Source organism: Rana temporaria, chromosome 2, assembly GCF_905171775.1.
Source record: "Rana temporaria chromosome 2, aRanTem1.1, whole genome shotgun sequence".
In the NCBI taxonomy this organism is placed as follows: Eukaryota; Metazoa; Chordata; class Amphibia; order Anura; family Ranidae; genus Rana; species Rana temporaria.
Genome location: NC_053490.1, coordinates 318685755 through 318697927, shown reverse-complemented (window position 1 = coordinate 318697927; position 12173 = coordinate 318685755). Strand labels below are relative to the sequence as shown.

The window sequence follows — 12173 nt, the reverse complement described above, 5'->3', positions numbered from 1 at the left end:
CCGACAATGCCACTGCCGTAGCTTATATAAACCACCAGGGTGGCACCAGGAGTCAGGCAGCCCAAAGGGAGGTAGATCGGATCTTTTCATGGGCAGAAGCCCATGTCCCCTGCATCTCAGCTATCTTTATCCCCGGGGTGGACAATTGGCAAGCGGACTTCCTCAGCCGCCAACAGATGTCCCCAGGGGAGTGGTCCCTCCATCCCGAAGTGTTCCAGGTCATTTGCCGGAAGTGAGGTACTCCGGAGGTGGACATTATGGCGTCCAGATTCAATGCCAAAGTAGCAAACTTTGTCTCTCGAACGAGGGATCCATTGGCCTGCGGGACAGATGCCTTGGTGTGTCCTTGGCATCAGTTTGCGCTAATCTATGCCTTCCCTCCAATACGGATGCTACCCCGTCTTCTTCACAGAATTCAAAGGGAACGCAAGCCAGCGATTCTAGTGGCCCCGAAGACCTTGGTACTCCTTGATAAAAAGGATGACCGTAGAGGAGCCTTGGGTCCTCCCTCTACGTCCGGACCTCCTCTCACAAGGGCCATTCTACCACCCTGCCTTACAGGCCCTAAATTTAACGGCCTGGCGGCTGAGTCCCTGATTCTCAGAAACAGAGGCCTTTCAGGGCAGGTCGTTTCTACCCTTATAAACGCAAGAAAACCAGTTTCCAGGTTAATATACTATAGGGTGTGGAAGGCCTATATTACCTGGTGTGAAACCAGGAAATGGGATCCCCGCAAATATACTATTGGGAGAATCCTGGAGTTTTTACAGTTGGGAGTGGAAAAAGGTTTGGCGGTCGGCACAATCAAGGGGCAGGTGTCTGCCTTGTCGGTCTTCTTCCAGAGATCGTTGGCTGCCCATTCCTTAATGAAATCCTTTTTACAAGGTGTTATTCGGGTGAATCCCCCGATTAAAGCTCCCCTGTATCCTTGGGATCTAAATTTGGTTCTATCGGCCTTGCAAAGCCAGCCCTTTGAGCCCTTGTCCGTGATCCCTTTGGTCCTTTTGACTAGGAAACTAGTGTTTCTGGTGGCCATGGCATCCGCCAGAAGGGTGTCGGAGTTGGCAGCCTTGTCATGTAAGGCACCTTATTTATTATTGCATAAGGACAGGGTCGTTTTGCGGCCGCTTCCGTCCTTCCTGCCTAAGGTGGTATCAAATTTTCACCTTAATCAAGATGTGATTCTTCCATCATTTTTTCCAAAGCCTTCTTCTAAGGAAGAGAGGTTACTACATTCCTTGGATGTAGTTAGAGCTGTAAAGTTTTACTTGGAAGCTACAGCCCAGATTCGTAAGACGGACGTCTTATTCATTCTGCCGGAAGGGCCCAAGAAGGGCCAGGCAGCGTCTAAGGCCACTATTGCTAAGTGGATTAGGCAGACGATTATTCAGGCCTATGGCCTGAAGGGGAAGAGTCCACCCTTATCGGTTAAGGCTCATTCCACTAGAGCTATAAGTGCCTCTTGGGCAGCGTATCACCAGGTCCCTATGGCTCAGGTCTGCAGGGCAGCAACCTGGTCATCTGTCCACACATTTGCAAAATTTTATCAAATGGACGTTAGGAGGAACGCTGATTCAGCCTTTGGGCAGGCGGTACTGCGGGCCGCAGTTTAATCTCCTCTTGTCCGGTGGCACCTCTTGTTTGGTTTTTTCTGGTTGTCTCCCTCCCCTCATGGAGCATTGCTTGGGGACATCCCATATGTAATGGCTATGCTGCTCTGTGTCCCGTGATGTACGATAAAGAAAAAGGGATTTTTATTAACAGCTTACCTGTAAAATCCTTTTCTTGTAGTAAATCACGGGACACAGAGCTCCCACCCCTCTTATGGGGAATTTTGGGATGCATATTGCTTGCTACAAAACTGAGGTACTCCCACTATGGGTGGGGGTTATATAGGGAGGGAACTTCCTGTCGGAGAGTGCCAGTGTCCATCACCTGAAGGTACACTATATAACCCATATGTAATGGCTATGCTGCTCTGTGTCCCGTGATGTACTACAAGAAAAGGATTTTACAGGTAAGCTGTTAATAAAAATCCCTTTTTTATTGCTAGGATTTTAACAGTGAGAGGCAGAATAACAACAAAAAGATACAGAAAAACGCATTTCAAAAAGTTAAATTATTTGCATTTTAATGAGTGAAATAAGTATTTGACCTGATCACTAAACATGACTTTGTACTTGGTGGCAAAACCCTTGTTGGCAATCAGAGTTCAGAAGTTTCCTGTAGTTGGCCACCAGGTCTGCACACAACCCAGGAGGCATTTTGTCCAACTCCCTTTTGCAGATCCTCTCCAAGTCTTTAAAGGGGTTATGAACCCTCGTGTTTTTTCACCTTAATACATCCTATGCATTAAGGTGAAAAAAACTTCTGTCGCTGAGCAGCCAAACCAGCCTCCCCCTTTTATTCGCCTGAGCTTGGTTGTTCCCATGCTGGAGACGTGCACAACCTCTCTGGCCGGTGTCTTGGCTCTTAACTGGATATATTTATAGCAGCGTAGCCATTAGCTCCTGCCGCTTTCAATCAAATCCAATGATTTGCAGCGAGGAGCCACGAGCCCTGCTGAGGGACTTTAGAAGAGGAGGATCCGGGCCACTCTGTGCAAAACAAACTGCACAGTGGAGGTAAGTATTACATGTTTGTTACTTAAAAAAACAAAAAACATTAGGGTTTAGTAATCCTTTAAGTTTTTGGGCCTGACATTTGGTAACTTGAACCTTCAGCTCCCTCCACATATTTTCTATGGGATTAAAGTCCGGAGACTGGCTTCTTCTTAAGCCACTCCTTTGTTGCATTGGCTATGTGTTTTGGGTCATTTTCATGCTGGAATACTCATACACGACCAATTTTCAATGCCCTGGCTGAGGGAAGGAGGTTCTCACCCAAGATTTGACGGTATATGGCCCCGTCTATTGTACTTTTTGATGCGGTAAAGTTGCCCTGTTCCCTTAGCAGGACAACACAATAACCCATGTTAAATGTTGCTTCGCCATTGCTCATACTTCCCACATACAGGTCTCATCTGACCACAACACTTGTGGGTGCTGCAGAATTTATGTCCTTTATGGTGTAATGTGTTACCAATTGTTTTCTTGGTGACTATTGTCCCAGCAGCATCAAGTTTATTGACAAGATTCTCCTGTGTAGTTCTGGGCTGATTGCTCACTGTTCTCATTATTGAAACTCCATGAGGTGAGATCTTGCATAGAGCCCCCAGACTGAGGGAGATTGACAGTTATTTTGTGTTTTTTCCATTTTCGAATAATCACACCAACTGTTGTCACCCTCTAACCAAGCTGCTTGGTGATGGTCTTGTAACCCATTTCAGCCTTGTGTAGGTCTACAATCTTGTCCCTGACATCCTTGGACAGCTCTTTGGTCTTGGCCATGGCGAAGAGATTGGAATCTGATTGCTTCTGTGAACAGGTGTCTTTTAACCACTTCCATACCAGAGTCATACGCACCTTCCCGCCCAAACCAATTTTCAGCTTTCAGCACTGTCGCACTTTGAATGGCAATTGCACGGTCATGCTACACTGTACCCAAACAAAATTGTCGTCCTTTTTTCCCCACAAATAGAGCTTTCTTGGCACTGATGCACATCGATGAGGTAGTACTGATGGGCACCGATGAGGTGGCACTGATTGGCGGCGCTGGTATGCGGCACTGATGGGCACTCATAGGTGGCACTTATGGGCACTCAGGGGTGGCACTGATGGGCACTGATGGGCACTCAGGGGTGGCACTGATGGGCACTCAGGGGTGGCACTGATGGGCACTCAGGGGTGGCACTGATGGGCACTCATGGGCGGCACTTATGGGTGGCACTGATGGGTACTTATAGGTGGCACAGATGGGCACTGGGCATGGATGGGCAATATGGGGTGGCACTGATGGACACTGTGGGGTGGCACTGATGTATCCATGTTGCCAGTCCATGCCCCCCCTGTCAGGAGAGCCGCCGATCGGCTCTCCTGTACTCGCGAGTGAGGAAGAGCCATCAACGGCTTTTCCTGTTTACATTGTGATCAGCCGTGATTGGACGTCCAGTCAGGATTTCAGAACCACTTCCCGGACCTAAATCTCCTATTGACCGGGCGGGAAGTGGTTAAACAGGTAACAAGCTGCGATTAGGAGCACTTCCTTTAAGAGAGCGAGCCTAGTCTCAGCTCATTACCTGTATAGAAGTAAAAGTGAACAAATATCTGCGCTAACTTAGAAATAATATAATCCTAATGCAAAGCAGCTAGCACAGTTTGTAGATAAGCAAACAAAAACAATATAATCCAATAGTGCAGCGCTCTAATAAATGGAAAAAATTAATCCAAACAATGTGTAAAAAAATGTGTGTGTGTGTATATATATATATATATATATATATATATATATATATATATATATATATATATAATATAAAATGTCCTAAAGAATGTATTCATCAATGAAGCTGAAGATATAGGACCTCCACAGAAGTTTCAGTGTGCGAATAAGGAAAACACACCACACCACTGTGCAAACAATCCGCTTACCAGAGCAACATCATTATGGGCATGTAATCAAATAACGTGTAGGTCAGTGACAATCGAGCTTCCGATCGGAATATGTAGGTGAAAACGGTTATCCACAGGCAGCATCAATGGTGAAATATCATCCCAAATATCATAAGGATCCAAAGGTGTACATTGCGTTCATCATCAGATATATATGATTATAAAATGCAGAGAAGAAAACGGCAATAGTGAAGCCCGTCAGTAAAAGCAACATGCAATTTATTGTATCGCACTTAAAAACAGACAGGTAAACAGGCATCAAAACATATAGAAAAAAACGCGGCTCAAAGCGTACTTGTGTCGGTCAGCCTGTATAGAAGACACCTGGGAGCCAGAAATCTTGCTGATTGATAGGGGATTCAATACTTTTTTACTCATTAAAATGCAAATCTTTTTGGAAATGTGTTTTTCCTGGATCTTTGTGTTATTCTGTCTTTCACTGTTAAAATAAACCTACCATTAAAATTGTAGACTGATTATTTCTTTATCAGTGGGCAAACATTCAAAATCAGCAGGGGATCAAATATTTTTTTTTCCCCCCTCACTTTAATTTCTCTTGTGTTTGTTGTTAGGGGTAGACGACCTTGTATTTCCTGGACTTTGAAACCTAGAGTGTGAATTTTAAAATGTCTTTTTTTTTTTTTACAGAAACACCCTGGATGCAGACAGCAGTAAAGGAGATCCCTCTAACACATATAGGTTCTTATGGTCAGATCACAAACCTGATGCTGTACATACCTTGCCTTCAGGAGGCAGGCACTCACAGGTAGGTTAAGATAGAAAACTTTATTTACTGTAGAATAAAAGTTCATATACTTAGAAAATATTTTTTCGTATTAGGTTGTTGGGTCCTTGTTGTTTCATTTTGTGATTGTGCAAACTTTTACAACCGGATAATGACATTTTCTTCAAAAATAATATCAGTAGAAAATCTTTAGGTTGTACATACCTGCATGACTACTCTACTTTATGTAGCCTATGCATCAGATTTACCTTAAATGGTCAGAGGAGTGGGCTTTTATTGAATATTTAGATCTTTCAACCTCCAGAAGCACTAATACTACCTATTTTTTAACTAACAAATGGGAAGTTTTTAGGTGTGCCAAGTCTGGTAGTCAGACAAATCACAAGCTACACTGCTATGGAAGCAGTTTAGGGAAGGAGTAGATGTCTTAATGTCTGATGTTCTTGGTGAGGTCAATATAAAAAATATTTGTAAACTTGACAATTAAATAGCAAGTGAGCTTTAATGTAGATGACTGCAGAATTATGCACCTAGGCCATCATAATATTCAAGGTTTACCAATTGCTGTATATAACGAGGGTTTCTGCGCAATCTGTTTCAATGTTATCCTGGTAAACTCTCATAGTTGTTGGTAAATTGTATTAATCTCACAGATAAAAATCTAAAACCTCTTGGACCTGTTGAAATTGCAGTGTAGCTTGTTTGATTTCAGTTGTTCTACTATATACAGTATATACACTGCCATTTTATTTGCTAAACCTGTTCAATTGCTTGGTAACACAAATTGCTAACCAGCCAATCACATGGCAGGAACTCAATGCATTTAGGCACCTAGACATGGTGAAGATGACTTGCTGTAGTTCAAATCGAGCATCAACATGGGGAAGAAAGGGGACTTAAGTGACTTTAAACATTACATGGTTGTTGGTGCCAGAAGGGCTGGTCTGAGTTATTCAAAAAGTGCTGATCTGCTGGGATTTTCACACACAGCCATCTCTAGAGTTTACAGAGAATGATCTGAAAAAGAGAAAATATCCAGTAAACGGCAGTAGTTGGATGAAAATGCCTCATTAATGTCGGATATCAGAGCAAAATAGGCAGACTGGTTTGAGATGATGCAAAGGCAACAGTAATTCAAATAACCACTTGTTAAAACCAAGGTATGCAGAATACCATCTCTGAAGGCACAACATTTTGAACCTTAAAGCAGATGGGCTACAACACCGGGTGCCACTCCTGTCAGCTAAGAACAGGAAACTGAGGCTACAATTCGCACAGGCTCACCAAAATTGGACATTAGAAGATTGGAAAAATGTTGCCTGGTCTGATTAGTCCCGATTTCACCTGTGACATTCAGATTTTAGGGTCAGAATGAAAACATGGATTCCTTCCTGGCTTGTATCAATGGTTCAGGCTGGTGGTGGTGGTGTAATGGCATGGGGGATATTTTCTTGGTTCACTTTGGGCCCATTGGTACCAATTGAGCATTGTTTAAATGCCACACCTACCTAAGCATTCTTGCTGACCATGTCCATCCCTTTATGACTACAGTGTACCCATCTTCTGATGGCTACTTCAAGCAGGATAATGCACCATGTCACCAAGCTCCAATCATCTCAAACCGGTTTCTTGACCATGACAATGAGGTCACTGTACTCCAACGGCCTCCACAGCCAATAGATCTCAATCCAATAGAGCACCTTTTGGGATCTAGTTGAAAGGGAGATTTGCATCATGGATGTGCAGCCAACATATCTGCAGCAACTGTGTGATGCTGTTATGTCAATATGGAAAGTTTCCAACACCTTGAGATTTGAAAAAGAACATGGATTAAAATTGGAGAATACTTTCAGATTCCGCCCAGTTATTGATGTTTATCTGGCACCTTGTGCTCATTTCTTTTAATTATCTGACAAACCCTATTTAACCACTTAAGGACTGGAAGGACCCTTAATGACCAGGCCATTTTTTGCGATACGGCACTGTGTCACTTTAACTGACAATTGCGCGTTCATACGACCCTGTACCCAAACAAAATGTATGTCCTTTTCTTCCCACAAATAGAGCTTTCTTTTGGTGGTATTTGATCACCTCTGCGTTTGTTTGTTTTTTGGGGGTTTTTTTGTGCTATAAACAAAAAAAGTGTAAATTTTGAAAGAAATAACAATTTTTTTACTTTTTGCTATTATAAATATCCCCAAAAAATGTTAAGCAAATGTCTTCCTCAGTTTAGGCCAATATGTATTCTGCTACATATTTTTGGTAAAAAATCGCAATAAGCGTATATTGATTGGTTTGAGCAAAAGTTATCGCGTCTACCAAATAGGGGATAGATTTATGGTATTTTTTATTATTAATATATATTTTTTTATTATTGGGAATGGCAGTGATCTGCGATTTTTAGATACTTTTTAAATACTGAAGTTTGGCGATATTTCACAAGCATACGCTATTTTAAAGCGTGATATGTTTGGCATCTATTGACCTGGCGCAACACCATATTTGGGTATTATATTGTCTGTGTGCATTGAACTTCATTAAAATGTATTTATGCGTTGATGTGTAAAATTGCATTCGGAAAACTGCTGCGCAAATACCATGTGACGTAAACCTTTGCAAAAGCCAACTATTTTATTAGTTCGGTCCTTTGCTAAAAAAAATATATAAGGTTTGGAGGCTCCAAGTCATTTTCTAGCAAACATACAGATTTTTACAATTTTTTTTGCAATAAGATATATGGATAATGTCTGATAATGCTTGTTTGATGTTGCGCTTCCCTACGTGGCCAGGCTGTGAAAAAGTCTCACAAGTGGTATTGCCATACTCAGGACAAGTAGCAGAATGTGTTTTAGGGTGTAGTTGCAAGTATGCCTATGCCGCGTGTAAGAAATGACTTGTTTATTTGGAAATATTTGTGAAAAAAATTATAATAAGTTATTTATTATCGAAAGACTTGTGGGAAAATTGTTACTTTTTTTTTTTTTTTTTTTAACTTGTCATGCCACTTACTAAATACCTTTGGCTGTCTACTTTTCAAAGGGGTCATTTGGGGGATATTTGTACTGTCTTAACATGTTATCAAGAAATGAGATAGGCCGTCAGTACATCAGGTGTGATAAATTTTCGGTGATTGGTACCATAGTTTGTAGACTCTGAGGCTGGGTTCACACTACTACACTACTTTCATCCTACTTTGCTCTGTGTTCAATGTTTCCCTATGAGAGCGTCTTGTAGCGTCCTACACAAGTCGGTCCGACTTTGAAAATGGTCCCTGTACTACTTTTGGTCCTACATTGATCCTACTTCAGGCCCATTGAATATCATTGAAGTCGGACCAAAGTAGTATCCTGTTCATGAAAGTAGGATGGATGTAGGACCAATGTAGGATACATGTAGGACCAATGTAGCAGAGCAAAGTAGGATGAAAGTAGTGTGAACCCAGCCTGAGGCTGGGTTCACACTACTACACTACTTTCATCCTACTCTGCTCTGCTACATTGGTCCTACATTTATCCTACATTGGTCCTACATCCATCCTACTTTCATGAACAGGATACTACTTTGGTCCGACTTCAATGACATTCAATGGGCTAAAGTAGGATCAATGTAGGACCAAAAGTAGTACAGGGAACATTTTCAAAGTCGGACCGACTTGTGTAGGACCAGTGTAGGACCAGTAAGACAGCTCTCATAGGGAAACATTGAACACAGAGCAAAGTAGGATGAAAGTAGTGTAGTAGTGTGAACCCAGCCTGAGGCTGGGTTCACACTTGTCCGACAAACGGTCCTACATTGGGAGCCTCATGTAGCATGACGTGTGAAAATCAATGTTTCCCTATGAGAGCTGTCTTAACTGGTCCTACACAAGTCAGTCCGACTTTGAAAATGCTCCCTGTACTACTTTTGGTCCTACATTGATCCTACTTCAGCCCATTGAATATCATTGAAGTCGGACCAAAGTAGTATCCTGTTCATGAAAGTAGGATGGATGTAGGACCAATGTAGGATAAATGTAGGACCAATGTAGCAGAGCAAAGTAGGATGAAAGTAGTGTAGTAGTGTGAACCCAGCCTAAATCGTTCACACAGACCAAATAATATACACTGATTTGGGTTATTTTTGCCAAAGAAATGTAGCCGTGTCAATTTTGGTCAAAATGTTATGAAGAAAATTACTTATTTACAAAATGTTATAACCAAAACAAAGAAAATCAATTTTTTGTAAATTGTTGGTCTTTTTTTTTCATTTGTAGCGCAACAAATAACTCCAGTGGAGATTAAATTCCACTAAAACCAAGCTCTATTTGTGTGAAAACAATGGTAAAAATTTAATTTGGGTACAGTGTTGCATGACGGAGTAATTCTCATTGAAAGTGTGACCGCGCTGAAAGCTGAAAATTTACCTGGGTTGGAAGGGGGTGAAAGTGCCCTGTATTGAGGTAGTTAAGACATTTTGAAAATCAGCAGGGATTCAACTGTGTTCTAAATGTGTAATTGTATATTTTCAGCATGTGGGTTGCTATCCTGTGGAGCTGGATCGAGGACCTAGGGGCTTTGGGTTTAGTCTCCGTGGAGGAAAAGAGTATAACATGGGACTATTTATCCTCCGTCTTGCAGAAGATGGGCCAGCCATCAAGGATGGACGTATTCACGTATGTATAGCTCACTAACCAAGAAGATGCTGTTCCCTGTCACCAAAGTAAAGACACATTATGTAATTTCCAAGAGAATTACTTAAAAATTATGGCCCTCTAAGGACATCTCTCTGCGGCACCCAGCAGTGTCTGTGTACTGACTGCTTGGGCAGCTCTGTCAATACCTGTCATTTATCAGAGGATAAACTATGCTCAGATAAGTGTCAGGTAGCTACTGAACTATCAACAGTATATCTACAACAGCAGTATATCCCTCACAACCGTATTTCTTCCTGTAGTACTTGGAAATGTTTATCTTCAGGTTCTGCAAGTGAATTTCTAAGAATGAAAATAACATAGATAAGAGATGGGAAAAGGCAGATACCTTTTCAGATTTCAAATATGCTGCATTACAAAGGTATAACTAAACATACAGAATATGAAAGTGTAATTAATCATACATACATTACTGCTAAATAAAGAGTTACCCTGAGCACAACCTAAAGCACAGCAGTGCAGCCCATGCTTCTCCTAAAAGTAGATTATGTAGTATACTAGAGAATAACTTGCACACAGTACTGATGTACGTGTTTTCTCTTTCGTTCATGGATGGACACAGCCTTATTCTTGACATATTGGGAAATAGCCTATCTTTAGGAGTGACTAGGCAGAAAGTGTTAACAACTTCAAAGCCGAACTGCCCCACCCAGGGTGCGGTCCCACTGACTATATCCTCTCAGCCTGCACCAAGCAGTTCAGTTTTTTCTGCCTAGTCTAGGAGAAGACATGGCTCCCTTCAGGCCCAAGGCTTGGAGGCTTTTAGTTCAAATACAATTTTTGGATTTTTTATTTATTTAAGTTTTTCCTGCGATCTTCGATCAACTGACGACTGGGCGACAGGCTGGATCCCAGATCCTTGTAATCTTCCCAGTTTCGGCCATCTAGCGTGTGCCGACCATAGCTACGCGCTGGGTCGTCAACGACATGCCCGTCGCTTTACGGGTGGCCGGTGAGCTATACGCTCCAGGGCTTGCATAAGGACCGGTCTGCAGGGCAGAGTCCCAGTAGTCGGGCCGACAGTCTCCTCTGTTACCATGGGGTAGATGCACTGTCCAGGATGCTTTCAGCATAAACCCACAGGAAGGGTAAGTAGCTACTGCCTTGCTTTAGCAAGAAGACAGAGCTGGGCATCCTTGGAGAGGTGAGTAAAGGGCCTTATCTCCCTTCTCCCCTCCCTCTCCCCCCCCTCCTCCTCCTTAGGCTCTCTGTGCTAGCTGCTGGGCAGGGATTCCTCTGAGGAGCTTCACTTGGGGAACCATAAGTCACTAAATCAGTGTATAAAGCTGCATACGAGATTCTGTTTACCTGTGTGTCCTGCTCCATGCTGTCGGCGGCCATGTTTGGTGTGTCCATGCTGTATTTCTTTACTTGCACAAAGGCATAAAGCTGCATAAGAGATTCTGCCTTCCTGTGTGTCCTGCTCCATGCCGTCGACGCCCATGTGGTGTCCATGCTGTAATTATTTTTCTCACTGGCGGCCATGTTCTTGGAGCCGCATTTTTCTGGCGATTTCTGATGTGTACTGACTTCTGCATTACCCTGCTGCACCGTTAGGTGTTCTGCTCTGTTGGCCTCTAGTGTCAGATCAGCGGCCATTGTACCATGGATCAGACCATTTAAAAACGACAGATGAACAGATACACGCTGCTGACTGAGCATTCTGAAAGACTGACAAAAATCGCAGCCCCACAAACAGCCTTTGATCCCAGCTTTGGAGAGCACAGATCGACAGACACACTCTGCAGCCAGCAGCTCTGCTATCTAAACCATCTACTACGGTTCCTGGGTGGTGAGTCCTCTGGGGGGGGGCCTTGTCTCTGCTGCAGCCAGGAGTGGTGGGTTACTTGTTTCGGAGTCCCTGTGTCAGGTGTGTGGACAACATGGCGTCAGAAGAAGACGCTTTTCCCCCCGAGACACCTGAGCTGGCCTAGATGGCTTTGTAGCCAAGGTGGAAGCAGCACGTGGGAGAATGGGGGTTAGAAAGTGCCCCCTCCACTGCCATCTGCTGGGGACAACTCCGATTCGGAGCCGAGTCCAGCTAGCGCTCATGACCCTGGCTCTGAGGTATCTGAGGATGCGGACCAAGATAGCCCAGACAGTGAGGACGACCTCGGACCCAGGTCAGCACGTGATAGGGCTCTATCACCGTAAGGCAACCCACACTGCTAAAGTGTCTCCTTGTGTG

General features: G+C 43.3%; 1 protein-coding gene across 2 annotated transcripts in view; it reads left to right on the top strand.

Annotated features, from left to right (window-relative positions):
• MAGI3 (membrane associated guanylate kinase, WW and PDZ domain containing 3) overlaps positions 1 to 12173 on the top strand; it is a 501439-nt gene that overhangs the window by 454877 nt on the left and 34389 nt on the right. For both annotated transcript variants that reach the window (XM_040337467.1, XM_040337468.1), the window contains exons 18-19: positions 5199 to 5316; positions 9803 to 9946. In XM_040337467.1, the coding sequence (XP_040193401.1) occupies positions 5199 to 5316; positions 9803 to 9946 (262 nt within the window). The remainder of the gene's footprint in view (positions 1 to 5198; positions 5317 to 9802; positions 9947 to 12173) is intronic.